At 37.3% G+C, this 20,205-nt stretch overlaps 1 protein-coding gene across 5 annotated transcripts in view; it reads left to right on the top strand.

The window, feature by feature from the left end:
• The window catches only part of FNDC3B (fibronectin type III domain containing 3B), a 366,748-nt gene extending 347,907 nt beyond the window's left edge, over window positions 1-18,841 (top strand). For all 5 annotated transcript variants that reach the window (XM_079155120.1, XM_079155124.1, XM_079155121.1 and 2 more), the window contains 3 exons: window positions 2,730-2,896; window positions 5,573-5,700; window positions 16,567-18,841. In XM_079155120.1, coding sequence (XP_079011246.1) covers window positions 2,730-2,896; window positions 5,573-5,700; window positions 16,567-16,878 — 607 coding nt within the window. In that variant the 3' untranslated portion in view covers window positions 16,879-18,841. The remainder of the gene's footprint in view (window positions 1-2,729; window positions 2,897-5,572; window positions 5,701-16,566) is intronic.
• Window positions 18,842-20,205: the final 1,364 nt, after the last annotated feature.

The raw sequence follows: 20,205 nt of genomic DNA, 5'->3' as shown, positions 1-20,205 counted from the left end.
GACGGCTGTGAGGTGGGCCTCCAGCAGCTGCCTCACTCTGCCTTCACTGAAAGCAAGATAGTGGAATCTTAAAGTCAAACTGTGGAGGCGGGAGGGTATAAAGGTCTCCAGAAGCTTCCTGGTCACTCTCTTTTTCTAGACACAAATGCAACTTTACTTTTCTTATGTTTTTAAGTAACACTATCTTGGGACATGAATAAATTCTCTAATGGCAACATTTTAAATTTGTCACTACTATCAGCTATTTCCCTAATGCTTTTTCTAAATTGAAATACAGTTTTAAAGCATTAATAAAACACTGTTGTACAAGAAAAAAAACAAGAAGTTAAAGGAACAAAATAGCTAGTCTAGAGACAGCAAGTTTTGATGTATTTGAAAATTGTATGTATGCTATTTGCTCAATTATACTACAAAATGAGAGCACTGAGTGCTTCAGTAAATGTCTCTGTGACAGACCACCACTGCCTACACATATGAATCTGGGCACAAGTACATATTGAACCTGTTTTCTAAAGGAAATAACTCTCCTTAGAGCACAGCGTGCCAGGAAAGCAGTATTGTTCCTAATGTTGTTCTCCAGACTCTCAAAAACTGAGCTTTATGGCAGTTTTGTAATGAAGATCTAATACTTTCACTTCCTAAACCATGGCTTCCATTTGTGATATAATTAAGGGCAATTATCCCCGTTAGGAATTCTGGCCCAGGTGAGGCTGAGTTAATAGCTGTTTGCCTGTAGCATTAGCAAGGATGTCTTCATTAAGGTGGTAATGTGTCAAGAGCGCTATGCAGGTTGCTATGGTATTTGTGGGTTTCAGCCTGAACTCTGGCTTTCCCTGAAGTTGAAAGTGCTCAGCCTTCAGTTAAAGGACTTCCTTTCACAAGCCAAACAGGCAGAACGTTAAATAGGTGACATGACGAGGGCTCAGGAACTTGATTGCAAAAGCTAGTACAAGCCTGAATGGAAGTATTGACTCTGACAAGTTAAAAACAAGCCGGTTATTTAGTCTTTCCATCTCTCCAACCATTCATCCATTCTAGACTATTCTCCAGCCATAGAAAAGCCTTCCAAAAACCATGCGCATTCGGGACAAACTGACCCGTGGAATCAGGCTATATTCATCTTCAGATCCACAGGATCTAGCACACTGCAGGTGTTCAAGAACTGGTACAAAATGAATGCATAAATTGTGCTTACCCTTTAGGCCAATTAGGCCCAGGAGTTTTATTACTGACTGACTTCCGGTGGTATCTGAAGATAGTGGCTTATCCTCAGAGCCTGCAACAAAGCATTGGCAGTGGGAATCAGTTGACCTACATAGGAAGACGAGGCAGTGTGGTTGGATTAACTCAGGGAGTGGTTCTCAGAGTGCCCCGGACCAATGTGATTCAGACCCTGGATCTAACAAGGATCCTGGATGACTTATGGGAAGTTAAGTCATTTCCAAAATTTTATAGTTAACTATGTTTTTAAAAAAGTGGTATTAAAAGTGGGACTAGTAGTTCTAGGTACTTCAGTTTCATTTCAAGACACTGTGGGAAAACATCTAAAATGCCCTGCGTTTTTTTTTTAACCTTTTCACCTTCTATTCCTAGAAATATTAATTAACAAAGAAGTGTAAAATAGTTGTGGATCAGATAGGGGAAGAAGCCAAAAACTGCCAGTCTGAATTGTCAACTAACCTGATGAATGATTCTGAGCATAATAATTTTTCTTTTCCTTTTAATGTATTTCCTCAAAGATCCATAATCCTAAATATCTTCTTGTCAGTTTAAGAAAGGGGGTTTAAAAGCTCTTGGGAAAATACACAAATGTTAAATTTTAAAGCATTTCCTAAACCTCAGTTATTTGGAAAATTTGGGTTAAGAGGACCGCTTATAATTCACAATAAGGGGAGGGGGGTAGGATAGGGAAGAATAGAGTTGCTTTATATTAGGTAGAGGAGAGTGAAAGGAGGGGAAGGGGTATGGGAGAAGGGATGATAGTAGAGTGAAACAGACATTATTACCTCATGTACATGTATGACTGCATGACCGATGTGATCCTGAAATATGTATAATCAGAAAAATGAGAGATTAGATTTTATGTATAATCTATCAAAATGTATAAAGGCATTCTACTGTCATGTACAACAAATTAGAAAAAATAAAATTTAAAAATTAAAAAAAAGAGGACAGCTTATTTCTCAAGTGCCCAGTTAACATTAAGTTCACTGCCTACTACATAATAGATGGTAAGTTAACACTATCAAGTTTTATACATTTTTTCCATATTTTAATGTGTATATTAAAATAATTTTGAAATATTAGTAAATAAAAATAGGAACAACTGAGTTTCTAGAATCTAGACCATAACTAAAGGAATCTCATTCCAGTCTTTATATTTCTTAAATTTGTATTTTTCTTTTATGTAAACTTAGATATTAAATTTGACCATAACATAGCAAGTGGTTGATTCAGACCATGAAAAGCATTTATTTATTGAGTTGGCTTACTCTGCTGCATTAGTTTTTTTTTTTTTTTTTTTTGTAAACAAATGGGATACATGTTGTTTCTCTGTACATGGAGTAAAGGCATACCATTTGTGTAATCATAAATTTACATAGGGTAATGTTGTTTGATTCACTCTGTTATTTTTTCCCTTCCCCCCCATTAGTGCATTAGTTTTCATCATAATTTATTTCTTGTAATTAAGAGTTCTGATAGCTAATGGATTCTTCTTCTTTCTCTAGGTTTATATCAATCTACAGGGGACCCAGCCATACTTACAAGGTTCAGAGATTGACAGAATTCACGTGCTACTCCTTCAGAATCCAGGCAGCAAGCGAGGCTGGAGAAGGGCCCTTCTCAGAAATTTACACCTTCAGCACAACCAAAAGTATCCCCCCCACCATCAAAGGTTTGTAGATAGTGGACTCTTGACACACTGTCCTGTGAGAGTAAGAAAATGTTGGAACTTCGATTAGGGGGCTCAGTTCTGTCCTGGAATATAATCTTGATATTTCTAATGTCAGCATAATAGAATCAAAAGAATATTCTAAAAGAAAAGGTTGGGCCGTGGGTCATCTGGGGGAAATGTGAACTCTTAAAGGAGAGGATCTAGGGAAATGTGAGCTCTTAAAGGAGAGGATCTACACATAACATCTGTTCTCAAGGGTGCATATTTGTTTATTGCAAGTAACATAAACATGAGACATTCTCATCCCCACAGAAGATTAAAAAAGGGAACAGATCCCAGTGACAGACATCAAATCAGAAACAGGTCCATTCTGGTGTTGTAGCTCTCAGGACAGTTTGCCAAGTAAGGCTGGAGATCCTCCCTTCCCAAACACATTCAGAGGAGCAGAGGTTGGCATTCATCTCCATGTGGCTTTGATGCTTGGGTCAATGTGGGCAACTTCAGCAGCCTTTTCCTCCTGGCCTACTGCTCTCGCTGTGGAGAATTGCCTTTGGAAAGCTGCAGCAGCAGTCTTGAGTATTCTTTTGAGCTTTGTGAGGGAAGTTTCCTGCTTTTCCTCCTTAATGGAATCAGGTATCACAGATTTGTGAGACCTCTGTATATCCAAATCTTCTCCCACATCTCTCCAGGAGAGTGAACAAAAGCCACTCTACCCAGACCCCACTGGCTCTACTGAGCTCTTGTCCCTCTACTTCCAGCTACAAAGTTGTGCCTGGCACAACTGGGCAACCAACTTACAAGTCAGGGCAGACAGTGACAGGAGCTGGAGCTTGCTCACAGACACCCAAGGCTAAGCCCTTCTCACCCAATCAGCATGGTTCTTGGACAGGTCTCTGTTGTTTGCCTGGCAGGGGAGTGGGGATAACACTAGTGGCTTTATCCAGCTGCTGCTCACAACAGCCCTGAGGCTGATGGCAGGAGGATGAGTATAATCTGTGAGAAAGGTCCTGGGGACATGTTTGTCCCCAGTTTCTGCATGGGGGAACCAAGTCTCCTCCCACCAGAGCACTGAGTCGGTTACAGGAGATTGAGGGGCCTCCTGTGCCTGAGTCAGGGTCTGGCTTGGATTCTGAAAAGGTTCCCCATAGTTCCTTCTGGGACTAGTTTTTGGTAAATACCTTGCCCTTGTTCCTGCCCCATAGGCTCTGTGGCAGCTCCTTCTCTATGATTGAAAAATTAGTATAAATGTGCATAACATGTATAGCCTCACTGCGTCACTTAGGGTAGATACCCTGACCCTTTGGTGCAGCTTCATCTTTCAGCTCTAACAAGATTACTGAGTATGTTGTGGCTAGTTGATTTGTTGGTACCAAGAACAGGTTGCCCCATTTGCTGATTACCAACTTGAAGGGTCCTCCTGGTTATTGAGGGGCACTAACTTTGTCTCTTTGTGTCTCAAAATGCCTGGTGGGGATTTATTTTAGAACAGCATTTGCACTTCATGGTGCTTTTATTTCAGAATGGCAGTTTCCCCACACTGCCACTCGGTCGGGTTGTCTTCCTCCCACTTTTAGATTCAGGAAATTGTTGTCTTGGCTCAAGGACTGTTTAGTCTGTTAAGATTCCTTATTTAATTTCCCACAAATTGCTTGGGAGTTTTGGCCAAGTAATTCCAACTTCTTTTTTTTTTGTTGTTGTTTGTTTGTTTAAGAAAACCTTTGTTTTCTTTAACAGTATCATATCATTACAGAATGGCAAGTAGAAATAACTGCTTGAAAAGAATTAATTGCATGTAATTAAAAATTAGAGTGTGTCATTGGGTTCGGAGAAGAGTCACACATTCTGTTTACAAAACAGAAAAATATCAGATATTGAATTAGATTGTGGAGATAACAAGCTGTGAGAAAATATTTTTTAAAATCTGTAATATTTTAAGGCTGAGGGGACTGCTTAGTGCTGGAGTGGTTGCCTCGTGTGCATGAGGCCCTGGGTTCAATCCCCAGCACTGCCAGAGGAAGAAGAATCTGTAATAGTTTAAGTGCTTTCCTACAGAGTAATATAATTTAGCTTTAAACAAGAATGAGGACTTCAGTAGATTAAAAATAAACTAAAAATGTAAATATAACTTTATTTGCAAAGACTTTCAGTGCTGCCCATTCTCCGGGACTTTTCTCAATGTCACCTGTTCCTCAAAACCTCCTTAGACTCTTACCCAGTTGTGCACTGTCCCTTTGGTGTTAATCTGCATTTTGTTCTGTTTCTTTTTGTACCTGTTCCATACCTATTCTTCCCCTTCCCTCATCTAGATCTTAATTTCCTTGAAAACAGACTTTTTCTGTGTATTTCCATATGCCCTTGAGGACCCGGCACAAGGACCTATGTCATAGAAGGTGCTCAGTAACCACAGGAAAAAAACAAAAATGGAATCCTGGGGCAAGAAAGTACTAATGGGATAATGAGAAAGGACTTGTCACAAATGGCTTTCTAGTTGAGGAGTAACTCCTCTGTACCTAAAGGGTACCCTGCCGAGTTTCCAGGAGCCTGGGCAAATAAACTCCCCTCTTAGGGCAGCCACAGGGCCAGTCTCTTTCAGAGGTCTCATTAGTAGTACTAGAATATTGACTATTAATGTGGTACTTTGAGTTTTGAGCTTGGATATGTGGATTTGTATTTCAGCACCTCGAGTAACACAGTTAGAAGGAAATTCATGTGAAATTTTATGGGAGACGGTACCACCAATGAAAGGTGACCCTGTTAACTACATACTGCAGGTATTGGTTGGAAGAGAATCCGAGTACAAACAGGTAAGATCCAGTGTTTATGGCACGTGTAAAGCTTGGGAATCAGAGTGGTTCTTTGCCTCTGTGCAAGGCCTTAAATGATTCACAGTACTACATCTTTCTTAAAAATCAGTGGTTGAAACTGCCCAACCTGTACCTGTTACCCAGTTCTTCAGAGTATATAAACCCTAATATACATCTTATTTGTTTGTGGTGGTATTCATGTTAAATTTTAAGTTATGAACCATAAACTTGTCTTACAAAGCGTTTTAAGTTGTATGTTTGCAAGGGATATTGAGCACAACATTTGCTAGTAGCAAAGTCCACATATAATTGAAAACTAAAGTGCCAGTGATTTCACTATAGAGGAAAGGTAACCCAAGCCTAACTACTGTCCTTTCTGCCTGTTTTATAGAAGTTACAATGGAATGATAGGGAAATGATCCATGGGCCCTTGAGGCCTGTAACTCAGAAGTTCTTGATCCCTGCTGGTCCTCCTTTAATGTGCATAGGAATCAACTGGTAATCTGTTAAAATGTAAATTCTGATTTGGCTGTCCAAGGTGGGGACACTGATATTGATGGTCCACGGACCATAATTTGAGTAGCAAGGCTAAGTAAATCACATGATAAACCTGTTTAAGAGAACATAATTGGCATATAGCCAGACACCTGTTGGGGTCCTTAATTCTTCCTGAGCCATTTATTATCAGGTCCCTATCCATGAAAGATTCAGATACTCTATAGATTTCCATCATGTTCTCTGGAATTTAATGAAGTCAGGATATAATACTATTTCTTCCATTAAGAAAACCAAAGCTTATTCTTCACTGGCACTTTTAACAATTCATTATTTATATTGAACTTAAGGTTGAAAATAAATGTCACCCGTCACAATCATTAGCATGATTTGTGAAGACTTCTTTGTTTTTTTTTTTCAGCTAGTAAGATTCCAGATACACAAGTAGAAAACAATTTAGAATGTATGTTACATTGCTGGTTGGTATATTAGGTAATATTAAAGACTACTTGCAAATAAAATGTATTTTAAAAATCAAAGTAAATTTTGGACACTTTGTAAATATGAAGCATCAGGAAAAAAAAACCAAATTGTTTTAAACATATTTCCAAAACCTTTATCTTAAATCTGTCATTTGCCAGTATTGATTCATGTCAGCGATGATATCCGCAAATTTCCTATTATTCCTCTTAAATAGAAAGGCACTATGCTTCCCTTTCCCTTTCCTATCTCATTTTATATGAACACCCCATTTCAGAATAAGTAATTTCACATGTATAATTGTTTCATCTTATCAGAAAGATATGATTGTTCTCAGGTTCTCAGCTCAAATAGAAGAGAATTTTCCACATTAGATTTGGTTATCTTGAATACCAGTAGCATCGTCCCATTCCATAGCAGTGTCACATGGTTAAAATAAGAGCTGTTAGGAACTTCCACAGCTTATCATTTGACACTTAACAATGATTCATCTGCCAACAGTATATTCATTCCACATTCAATGTTGTATTTTAAAAACCTTTTATTCCATGTACCATGCTTTTCTACCTGTTCTTAGAAAAATGTTCTGCTTCTGGAAGCACAGTGACTACTGTTTAACAGTGAAAATGCCCATTATTCAGTGATTTAGACTTTTATTAGTAGATTGCTACCTTTAATCTACTGTTTAATGCTGTGTATTTAGACCCATGGATATTTGAACATTAATAGAATAATGCACAATCATATATATGCCACAGGATATTTTTCTTATTGTAAATAGCTATAAACACATGTCCATGTGTTTCCCAGATTTACCAAAGAACAGGTAAGGCTAGTAATAGTACATGAGAAGCCATGATTGAGTCAGGGACAATTTGTACTGGTGTTTTTTGTTTTGTTTTGTTTTGTTTTCATGGGTTTTGGCATCATCATCGTTGCTTCTCCCTATTTAGTAAACGTTAACTTAAACATGATGTTTTGAGTACTTCCTTGACTTGTTCTGCCTATTGAAGGCTATTTATATTATGTGTGCAGAGCAATGGTTAAAATGATTGTAGTTCAGGGATAATAGACAATGGGCTTTGAATTCATAGAGGCAAAGCAATAGAAAAAGGAGAGGTAATCAGAGCCCAGGCTCTTGTGGTGCACTGTGCACCTTCGGTTACAGCACTAATCAGACAGGACCTGCTAGTGAGCTTGTGTTTGCATTTTCATTTTCCCTGAGACTGGTACATAGGTACTCAGTGACTGTTTCCTGCATACATGGAAAAGGCAGTTGCCAAGTAATAGGGCTATTTGTACCTGCAGTGGTGGTGAGAGTAAATTCAACATGGAAGGGATAGAGATTGGCATTATCGTTTAGTGAAAAAAATCACTCATAAAAGGAGGATGTCCTTCTCCCCAAATGTATTCATGGCCTTCTGTGATGTTTTGCTTGAAGCATTGACTTAAGTTAGCTGATTAGCTCTCCTGTGTTCAGTTTTCATGATGTGGAACAAGCAGCATCTTTAATAACTAAGCATTAAATCTGTATCTAAAATTTCATTTTGCAAGATAATGCACAAATATATCCATTTGGCTTTTCTACCATTTAATGCACATTCTGAGCATAAGGGTCCCCATTCCCACCCCACCACCTCTGGAAGCTTGAACTTCTTTTCAAACATTGGTAATTGCAAAGTATTCTTGAAAAGGATAAAAATTGTATCTATGCATATGACTGGCTTTTTTTTTTTTTTTTTGCCTAGGTACTTTAATATCTACATAAGAAATAAAATTATTCATGTTCATATCCCTGTTTAGACAGTAATGATTTTTATAGAAAAAAATGGATATAAGCATTGAGGATGAGAACTTGTTCAACAAACTAGAAGAATTCATTTCTAGTGGCAGTTAGTGCTCAGGTTTATTGCATTAAGAAGAGAACCTTTGAGGCATCTGAAAGTCATAGAAGCTCCACCTTTAGTTTGATGGCATCTCTGGGTAAATGTATCATTTTTGGAATCCAGTATTGAGACATATATTAATTCTTCATGGTATAAAAGGAAAGATCTTGTTTTCAGTAAATTGTTTTAAAGTCTTGGAGTCTTCAGCACATCTTGGAGTCACCATAAAGATCAGTGACTTTCAACACAGAAATTAAACAGTGAGGCTATGAGTGTGTTATAACATTTTTTAAACTTTTAGGCAAATAAAGGGTCAAATTCAAAATAATATAAAATAGATCAAAATGGGATCTTTTTAAAAGCCATAATTTATTTTATTGGGCTTTTTTAGATTTATAGGTTCTTTAAATGTCTGTGACCCCTTACACCAGCAAAATTCTCATACATGCATTCACTTAAAATTTCATGTAAAAATGAATTTATGGGGCTGGGGATATGGCTCAATTGGTAGAGTGCTTGCCTTGCATGCACAAGGCCTTGGGTTCAGTTCCCACCAAAAAAGAATTTATATTGAGTTTTATAACATCCAGATATAGGACCCCTGGTGGTTTTGAAAAGTCATTTGGATTGTGATGGTATCTAGCATAGTACTTTTTCAGAGTTTTTAGGTCCATTGAGTTGAAAAAAGCATTTACCCCAAGAAGCAGTTCAGTAGTCAGTAATAGTACCCTGGTCTGTCCTTTTCAGCTCAAGAACAGAGTTGCCTGCCCAGCATTATTTGCTCTCCAGAGAAGGCCCACAGGTTGTCAAGATTTCCTCTTGAGCCAGAGGGTGGCATGAGAACAAATTGGCCTCCCATGATTGTGTGATTTGGGAGGAATTAATTGACCTGAGCCTCAGCTCTCTTGTTGAAAGAGCAGGAATAATAATCCTCTAACTCAGACTGTTACTGTGAGCATTGCATCCATTCAGTCATGAGAAGGAACTGTTAAATGATAACGTGGGGCAGTTGTGTCTCCCTTTCTATTCCCAGAAGAGGGGCAGTGGCAGGAAAGAGGTACAGATAAGCCTCCAGCAGCCCAGCATGTACTTTTCTCAGTGATCCTCCCCAAAAAGCTGCTGGTTACAGGATTTCAACTACACAGCATGTGCTTCTGAATTGAGCACATTGAAGCACTATGAGTCTTCATTTCAATTATCTGGGTATTACTTTATACCCTCTGATTTGGAATAAACATGTCAAAATTACTTTAAAAGATATTAGTCATCAAATCAAGAACAGAAATAGTCTTTGTAAAAATAATGCTGCATATATACTTATTTACAGTATTATGATTGGTGACTTCAATAAAGACAAATCTTAAATGGAGCTCTGCCTTTTAAATTGGGTTGAGGCAAGAGTAAAAGCCCATAATGGTCCTCATGTCAAAATGAGTGAAAACAAAGGTCTACAAGTCATGGCCAGCTACTCCCAATGTGCAGAGCTACAGTCCCATGGAAAGTGACCCCAGTGGAGACACAACTGTGCAGCAGCATCAGCTCCTAGGTACTGCTAAGCTATTGGTGCCCGTAGACATGCTGGAGACCCCAGGCCCATGTTGATGCCTGTGTTGTATGCTGTAGGCTCCAAGGTTACCTGACACCAAGTAATTGCCCTGGAGTGTTAGGTGTTTCCTGCAAGGGGGTCAGGAAGTGTAGTCCTGCAGCAAAGTAACTATCTTTACATAAGTTGTATTATGCTGACATTTCTTAGATTCCTACCACATGCTAGAGACTGTCCAAGAAGGTGGCTATGTGTTATTCCACTTAATCCTACCAGTGATATCTTGAGACTTGGTATTTCCTTCATTTGGAGGATGGGAGCATGGCACCATCAAGGCACAGACTTTACAGAGATACTGAATTTGGGGCTTCTTAAGAGTACCTGGGGCTTTTGAATTTGTATTTTTGTTTTAAATACCCACCAGTTTATAGTCAAGATAGATTTACAAGTATAATAATATAATGATACAAATAATTTATTTTCATTTGGTTATATAAAATATGATGAACTTATTCTGTATCCATTAATTTCATTCATTAAAAATTGAGAATCACATTTTGAGAACTTGTTACTTATAGCAAGAGAACACATATTTGAAAGTAACAGCAAAAATATATATATAGTAAAAAATGAAAATAAAAAAAATTGAGGGAGACAGTTCACTTTAAAGCCTATCACCTTTACTTTCTTTGAACCTGAAAATCCTTAATGTATTTCTCTGGAAAAATCTTCACTTCTCTGCTGTGAGATTTGACTAACTTCACCACATTGGCTCATGTGAACTTGCTGATGTAAGGACATTATAGTCAGACCCCAGAGAGAGAAGTTCTGAAGCACACATGCTCACACACACTTGATGTAAGTCTTAATATTTGAAACATCTCAAAAACTATTCACATATTTTTCCCTTTGAGACCTATTTTAAAACACTTTAAAGTGCTAAAATGATATTTCATGCAGTTTTTTTAAATACAAGAAAATATAAAATTTCACTGTCTTGTAAGCAAAGTTATTAAAATATAGGCTATAAATAGCTTAATTAAACGAAGCCAGAGAAAAGAAGCTAACACTGACTGTCTACAGTGGGCCAAATCCTGTGTGATGCACCCTGGACTTGGTCTCATGTACATCTCTTGGTAGTTTTGAGAACTGAATTTGTTAGACCCTTTTCACAGTTGAGGCTATCAAGGAAGAGAGGTTATGTGAGTCTCCCAGGGTCTCAGCCAAGACCCTGATAACTGCAGGTGTAGGGCACTGTCCACTCTCCAATGCTGCCAGCAGTTCCTCTGCCTTGGACCTGCCTGAGTACTTGGCTCTGCATACCTGGATCACAGTCCCTGCGGGGGCTGCCTTTACCCTCCATTACTGGGCTCTCATTCTACTCCACTGGACAGTTGTCCATGTCTGTGCCAGTGTCACCATGAACCCATTACTGTAGCTTTCCATTATGTGTTGAGACCTAGAAGGCAGGCCTCCCTACTCCCACCCCACTCTCTCTCCTTCAGAGGGTCTTCACTATTCTTAAACATAAGACATATATTTCTTTAATGACAGTATGTAAAACATATACTCAAGCTGTGGAACAGTATCATGAGGAATACAGAATAACAAATTTGGTTGGTTTCATGTGACTATGATTATTTATACAAAAGCAATAATTTTCATCAAACTTCATGAGATTAGAATCTTCAGGAAAGGGGCATTAGAAGTATTAAACCTTTGTTCAGCTAAGAATTAATCCAAAAGGCTTATTTTAATAAGCATTAATGAATATTTCTAAAATATATTAGAAATACCACATTTTTTATCAATATACTGAAAAACAACTTAATCATGGTTATTGATCCACTTTTTGTGTGGATGTCTATGCCTGTACTAAATTCTTTCTGTTGCCTTATGTTTTGTGTGTTAATGCTTAATGTTCACAAAACTTATTTCTGGCAGTTATTTGCTCTTTTCAAACAATATGGGATAAGAATGTCTACTCTGTGTATTTGGAAATTCTAATTAGAGAACATCACTGAGCATATACTTTGTCAAGACACTATGCAGATTCCTGTGGAGGTAATAGTAAACAATCCCACACTTGAAGTCCTTAGCTTAAATGTAGGGGGCGCGGGGCGTCAACCCTGTATTGGCAATGCAGTGAAAGGTGGGGAGTGTCCAGTTATAATAACCAGAATGGCTAAAATAAAAACATTTAAAAATTAAAGGCTAAATTTCTATTGGACTTGTCATTCATAAGTACTCTTAATAGATATACATATTTCTTTCACTAAGCTTTTTTCTTAACGGTACAAGAATAGTAGTATTCCTTTGCTCTCTTAAGTACATTTTCAAACATCTTCACTCTAAGGAGTTAGGGTTGAGAAATTTCATCAAAATTAATATAGAACGTCTCTTTGAAATTATCTGAATTGGGTTCCTGGGAATGAAATGTACTCTGGACTGACTTTAATGGACATAGCCATGCAAATTCTGAAAACCAAAGAAATTACTTAAATAGATATAAGTGCACATTTATATCCACTTTCCAAAATTCTCTAAAACATCTGTGGGGATAGATTCTTAAGTAGTTTAATAGCAATAACATCGTCCTTTGATGGCAGAAATTAGGAGGCCAAATCACAAAAACACTGCCCAAGTCTTTGGCACAGACTGAGTTGGGAGCAACTTTCTATAATGTGAGAAAGAAAAGGCAGTGCTTTCCCTCAGAGGACAGCAGGACCCAGCTGGGGTGATTTGAAAGCCTTTACTGGAAACACCAGGGAGACGGTGGGGCTATGTGGAAGTCCTTGAAAAGACACAAGCCAAGGGACTGCACCCAGTCACACTCATCATCAGATGAGAACTAAGTGAGTGACAGTGTCATTACCCATCGGATGGGATAACAACTGGGCATTTCCAGCGGTGAACATCTCTGAGTTAGAAATGAGGTCTCACCTGGGGTCCACCACTCTCCTTATTTGCAGTGAGATTTTAAGAAGTTAACAGCCTCTCTGAGTGTACATCTCTTCATTTCTAAAATGGAAGTAATGATATTCACCTACAAGTGTAATTTGAAGCATTTAATTCAATGATGTTGACTTACCTTCAACATGTTCCCTTCACAAAGCATTTTCACATATATTTTCTCGTTTGATCTGCAGATCCTCTCAGGAGTAGTGTTACTATTAGGTACTGTTGCTATCCCCATGTTAAAGATGACAAAACTAAGACTCAAGGCTGTTATGTCCCCGAGATCATAAACCTAGTAAGTGGCAGAGCAAGGACTTAGCCAGGATCCTATTATCAGTTGCCGTGATTGGGAGCCTGCCCAGTGCCTCCCAGTGGCCACATCAGTCCAAACCCAGTTCCCACAGGGAAGAATTAACTGCTCTGTTGTTCCACTCTTTGATAAATGCAAATATTTCAAAAGGTGTTACCCCTAAAAGAATTGAGAAAGGCTTTAATGACAGCTTTTTCCAACTCGATAAATACCCCAACATTAACTTACACTAACAGAGGATCAGAATGAATTGTGTACTTGGGATGTAGCAGAGAGGGAAACCAAAGCCCAGATGGCAGTCAGTTGAGGGACATTCCTCATCAGACTGGTGTACTGCTCCCAGAGGTTGTGAATCATTCCCTTCATGAGCAGTATTATAAATATATAAATAAATAAATGATTTTTTTTCCTCACAGAGTTCCAACTTGAACATTTTAGATTTAAGAAGTTAAAAAGTAAAGAACATTAATGACTAGAAGTTCTCTTTAAAGAAAAAAAAACATTGTTTTCCTGACACCTCCCACATGTTGGTAACTTATAAATAGGCAGTTCCATAGAGACATGGTCTGAACTCTTGAATAGTTGACTGTGTGTGCTTTGGAGTGATCACCATGACAACGAACTCATCTTAATATATTCATTTAAACTCACTGGAATAGTGAATGGCAAGAAAAGGTCTCTCAGTACCACAAGGGGTTTTCTTTACAGCCCTTTCCTTCTTGGTTGCTCTGTCCGGCTCTCTAACTAGTTGCTAAGGCACATACCACAGTTTGCAAAGAGACAGGGTAACTTGCCAGGAGGAACATGCTTATAGTCTTACAAAGGGAATAGCAAAGCAGTGATAATTCTGAAAATGTATTTAAGAAGCAAACAATTGATTTCCTGGGACTCGGTCACTAAACAGAAATACAGTAATTAAGACATTTAAAGTCTGCTTATAAGATTGAAAATAAGGGAGGAAAATCTTAAAGAGAAAGGCTAAATATCAAATGAACAATGGAAGTCTACTCCCTTTCTAAACTGTAAGATCCTTTCACTCTCTTTCAGTCTGCCCATCACTGGGCACAAGGCCCGCATACTTGTGCTCATAAAGGAAGGCTCTGCTTCCTGGTAGAAGTTTAGTTTGTAAACATACACATCAGACTTTAGAAACACGTAGAGACATTGGTAGATTTCCAACAACTCTGAATAGCTGGCGAGAATTTCAGACAAAACTGAGCAACAAAAACGCTCTCATTTCTAGGGAATTTTTATTAAAGGACAAAATTGACAGCTTTATTAAGACAGCCTGTTACTAGGTTGAAAATACCCATATCTGTTGCTTCCAATTGCTGTGCTTTAAAAGGGTATATTTGGGATTGGTTTTAGGTTCTAAAGAGTAATTATAATAGCTAACTTTTACCATATGGTGTTACATACCAGGCATGTTTGTTTGTTTTTTTTTTTTTTTTTTTTTTTTTTGCGGTACTGGGGATCGAACCCAGAGCCTTGTGCATGCAAGGCAAGCACTCTACCAACTGAGCTATCTCCCCAGCCATACCAGGCATGTTTAAGCACTTTATAGGTGCTCAGTACTACTCAGATAGAAAGGGTTCACTTAATTGAATTTCCTTTTTTAGTTGCTCATCAGCCCAATCTTATTAATTTGGTTTAGTTGCAGCTGTTTTTCCTGTGTCTATTCATTGAATCTAATATAAATTGTAAACCAATGAGATATTATTTCCTCTAAGATAGTTATCTGAGGCCCAGTAACACTGTGATAGGAGAACTTTGCTAGGCCTCCTCCTTCCACCTGCTTCCCTCCCCTTAGCTCACTCAATTCAAAGGGTGATAATTTCTAAGTAAACTGGTAGTTCTCAAGTTCTAGTAGTAAAACTCTTGATGATTGTATTAGAGTTAACGAAGGGAAAGAAAACATCCCAGATCTGAAATGGAAGAAAACAGGTTGGTCATGTGCACATGTAACACTTAAGAGTGGCCATCAAATTATTTAAATGTTAATTTGAGAAAAATTGGGTTACATCAAAAAATTCCTCAAGAAAACAACTAGGCAAACCACAAAGCTCTTGAGAAAATATTCACAGCATGCATCTGTCAAAGAACATATAACTAGGTTATGTGAAGAGCCCATACAAATTAACAAATTCAAACTAAAAGTAAGCAAAAGACTTGTCCATATCCACACAAAAGAGCTTACCTGAATGACCAACGAGCACATGAAAAAAAAATACAGATCACTGGGATGAGGTACCATTCATACCAGCTGAGATAACTGAAATATGTAAGACTGTGGATAACATGTCAAAGAAGGGAAACAGCTCAGACTCTCATACTTTGCTGGTGGGAATGCACAGTGGCAGAGGCTTTTGGGAAGACTGTTTCTCACACAAGATAAATATAGACCTACCCTGTGACCCAACATTTCTTCTAGACATTTTCCCAAGAAAAATGAAAGTTTAAATTCTCAAAGATTTGAACAATATGTTCATAGCATTCTTATTGTATAAAACCTCAAACTGGGAACAACCCAATTGTCAGTCAAAAAGACAATGTGCTAAAGTGAGGTATGTTCTACAGTGAAACAATAGTCGGTAGTAACAGGAGTAACTACTGAGTCACTCATAATGCGGGTGAATCTCAAAGGCACAAGGGAGTCTGGATGAACTCCTAGAATAGGCAAAAAAAATTACAGAAGTAGAAGTCAGAACAGAGTTTACCTCTTAGGGAGGAAGGGGTGGGGCTTCTTGTTGGGTCAGTGTGACATGTCAAAAATCATCCACCAAAAACTTTACAGTTTATTGTTTGTACAATTAATTTCTTCATTAGTTTTAAAATATTACTTTGTTTTGAGAACTGAAAACAGAGCTCTTTTTATTAAGACTTCTTCTGACTTATAGCCTGAATTATTAAAATTCAACTAGATACATCTTTTTTACTTAAAGCATCAGTTGCATTTCTATTCAGTGCCTTATTTCCTTCTGTCAGAGTTACTGGATTTTATATTGTATTTTATTCCAAGTGAGTTGGAATGCCTTTCCTTGTGGATGAAACAGATTGAGAGATATACCTTTTTTCTATCATTCTCGTTGTTAGGGAGTGAATTTAAACCAAACTAGTGTCTACAAGGCTCCTGATGTTGCATGGTGGTTACAAGTGTTATAAATTAATTCATGGGACTTTTTCTTTTCTCCCAGGTGTATAAGGGAGAAGAAGCCACATTCCAAATCTCAGGCCTCCAGAGCAACACAGACTACAGGTTCCGTGTGTGTGCATGTCGTCGCTGTTTAGACACCTCTCAGGAGCTAAGCGGAGCGTTCAGCCCCTCTGTGGCTTTTGTATTACAACGAAGTGAGGTCATGCTTACAGGGGACATGGGGAGCTTAGATGATCCCAAAATGAAGAGCATGATGCCTACTGATGAACAGTTTGCAGCCCTCATTGTGCTCGGCTTTGCAACTTTGTCCATTTTATTTGCCTTTATATTACAGTACTTCTTAATGAAGTAAACAAACCCAGCGAAACTAGAGGTATGAATTGAATTAATGCTACACATTTTAATACACTCATTTATTCAGATACTCCCCTTTTGTAAGCCCTTTTTGTTCTTTGATTTATATACTTCTCTTGTTTTACAGATTTAGCTAGGAAAAAAAATGTCAGTGTTTTGGTGCACCTTTTTGAAATGCAAAACTAGGAAGAGGTTAAACTGGATGTTTAAAAAAAAAAAAAAAAAAAAAAAAGCAAAAGAAGAAGAAAAGAAGAAAAGCAAACCAGATACCAAAAGCTAGCTTTCCTATATTTTCTTTTAAATTTTCAAATTTGCCTTTATTCTATTTTCACTGATGTCTTTTGCAAGCCTTTGATATTTTTTTATGTTATAGTTTAGTAATTTATATTCACCAGTCACTTCTTTGTCTTGCTCATCTGTATCTGTAACCAGAATCACAGTGTGTGTAGGTACAGGGCCAGGATTCCATGAAAGCGTTGTCAGAGTGTCACCACAGCAGCGTACAGAAGATGTGTTTGTTCAGATCAGGCTGCCCTAAACCGTTGTGTCACTCAGTCATTTAATTGTGTTTAGCTCATTTAAATCAAAATGTGTACTTTAATCTAAAATGTTTTAATAATCTGTATTTCTTATGATTTTAACACTATGAGCTGCCTGTATAAGAATCAAGTAACCAAAATGCACCTATAAATTATGGAGCATTGTAGATTTTACCACGTTGATTCATAGCAGTAACTTTAAGAGGGCATTGTGCAATAGTTAGTTGTTTCCTTGTTCAGCTATTTTAAAAGCTGCTTTACCTTGTTTGTCTGTCTTTGTATATAACTACTTCTAATCTAATCACTAGAGTTAGTATATATTCTGTTATGTTTGACCAGAATTATCTGACGAGAACTGGTGACAGTTTAGTGCCTCTGCCCATTGTCCATGACTTACACTAATGTGAGCCGTCTTCTTATGTGTCAGCTCATTATTTTTTGAAAGATTTGCCTTTAGGCTGTTCTTTGAGGTATCAATGAAGTGATTGAATTTCAATACCTTAATTCAGTGCCCATAAAACTAATGTAACAGCAGATGAAAATTGATACAACCCAAAAGGGAGTCATCTGAATTTGTAGTTCCTATTATTGTGGGGTTGATCTGGCCATGTTTGGAGTGGGGATTGTATTTGGCGGTAAGCACAGGGTGTTTGGGGGTCAAGGAGCCTAGATTCTCTCCCTGGATCTGTCACTAATTTGCTGCGTGACCTGAACACGTCACTTTACCTCTCTGTGCCTCAGTTTTCCCATGCATGAAAAATAAAATAAAATAAAATGGGGATTCTAATGTTTGTAAGTGCTTTGAGATCTTTGATCAACAGGTGCTATTGGAGTGCAAAGCGTTACTCTTACATGTTTGAGTCATGAGATAATCAATTTAACCCAAAGTCATTGGATTATTTATATGAAGTCCATAATGCTCGAGTACCTCAGGGACACTTAAGAGTTGGAGGTGCAAATATATTCCAAAAGGGTGCAACAGACACAGCATATCCCCCTGCTCCTGTTTTTTGTATATTTTTGCTACTTGGTTTTTCTTGATCACAGCTACTTTGTGCTTGGTCTATGTTGTCTAAGATGCAGTAAGTATCCTGTACTAGCTTATAATATTCCCATACCAAAGTCATGGGGAAACCAACATTATTTTGTTTTTGGTTTATTTATACTATATTCTGCATACAGTACTTTAAATGCCAATTACAGTGCAATCTTTATTTATTGTAAAAATTTTAAATGTACTTATGTACTAATTTTCCCTTGTAGCATGTTATTTTTTTGTGTTTTATACTTTTGTAATTTTAGGTCAGTCTTGTTCCTTGGCAACATCTGTAGTATTATTAACCTTCTGACATTTTCTTGTGTTTTTAAAGGTAAGAGCATCTAGTGCATTAAACGCCAAAAAAAAAAAAAAAAAAAAAAAAATCCATTATCAGTGATTGAAAGGTTTACATGTACCCAGAAAAACATAATCATCTCTTGAAAGAGTGCTAAGATCAATGAATTATTCTGTGTGCCTATATTGATGTAGTAAGTGCTAGAGAGTTCTGTATTTTGTTACATTGACTACAATAATTTAGTTTAATTCTTGCATACTGGTGGCATCAAGGTAGATATATTTTTGCCAAAGTTCTGGCCTTCCAAAACTCATCCCCTATTTAAATGTGATGTGACCCACTACAACGTTACGTCTGCATTTTCTGAGACAATTTTATGCAGATGTTTTGGGGAGAAGGCGTTTTGTAAGCAATGAAAATTCAACTGAGTAAGAAACCCTTTTTGCAGGGGAAAAATGTTTGTTTGTCTTTTTATAAACACTTCAGAACTGCTGCTACAAAGAAATTCTCTGAATTGGTCACATTTTTTAAAAAAAATGATACTTTAGGCCAAAATTGCTATGCAGAGTTGATCTTTTTGAGGTTTCCATACTCTTCCTCTAATCATCAGAAGCTGAAGTGTGTGAAATACAAGCTGACAGCACTTTATTTTATTGCTTTCCATTATTTGGTATTCATTATAATCCCTTCAGTCAGAAAATTATTGCTCTCTGCGGCACTGTTTTGTATCACAAATCTGTATATGTGATATGGGTATATAACTATATATATGTTGCCATTACACATGAACAATAAAATAAAGTGTTCTGTTAACCGTATCTCTTTGCCCTTTTGCAGTATGTAGGAATGAGCGAGTGGCTTTCTGATGCTCTGACACTTCTGTGTATGTCAAACCCTGACACAAGAAATTCCAGTCACATGAAGCAAACTACCCTTTGTCCTCAAAGAAATTGTTTAAAAAGGAAACTTTTTTAAAAGATTTTTTTCCTATTATCTGCCTTGTTCTTATCAACTTGAAATGTTGGCATTTTCTAACCTTGTTTCGTTGGCTACAATAATTCAGTATTCATGTCAAAATTGAAAAGTGCCCTAACTGAATGTGTTTGAATGTTATCCTTGCACAATTCTTTAAATTGAAAGACAAAATGTTTTACCTCACTGTTGGACATACATTCCAGGCTTTTCAACTTTAGGAGAAAAAAATAATCATATGTTTTCCTGTATTGTAAATTTTAGACTATTTCATATACATTGTATTAAAACTGCCATATCAATTTTAATGTATAGATTTTGCAAATACTATGCTATATGTAATACCTAACTGTATCGTAGTGTATATGTAATATATTTATGCCCAATAAATGTTTTAATTCTTTCTGACTTAAGTAGGGTTTTTCTGCCATGAATAGGATTGCTGCTATTGTTGCTGATCCTTTTTAAAATACTTACACC

Source organism: Sciurus vulgaris (genome assembly GCF_902686455.1).
Source record: "Sciurus vulgaris genome assembly, chromosome: 10".
Classification (NCBI taxonomy): domain Eukaryota; kingdom Metazoa; phylum Chordata; class Mammalia; order Rodentia; family Sciuridae; genus Sciurus; species Sciurus vulgaris.
The sequence above is the reverse complement of the archived record's forward strand: the minus strand, read 5'-3'. Positions and strand labels throughout refer to the sequence as shown.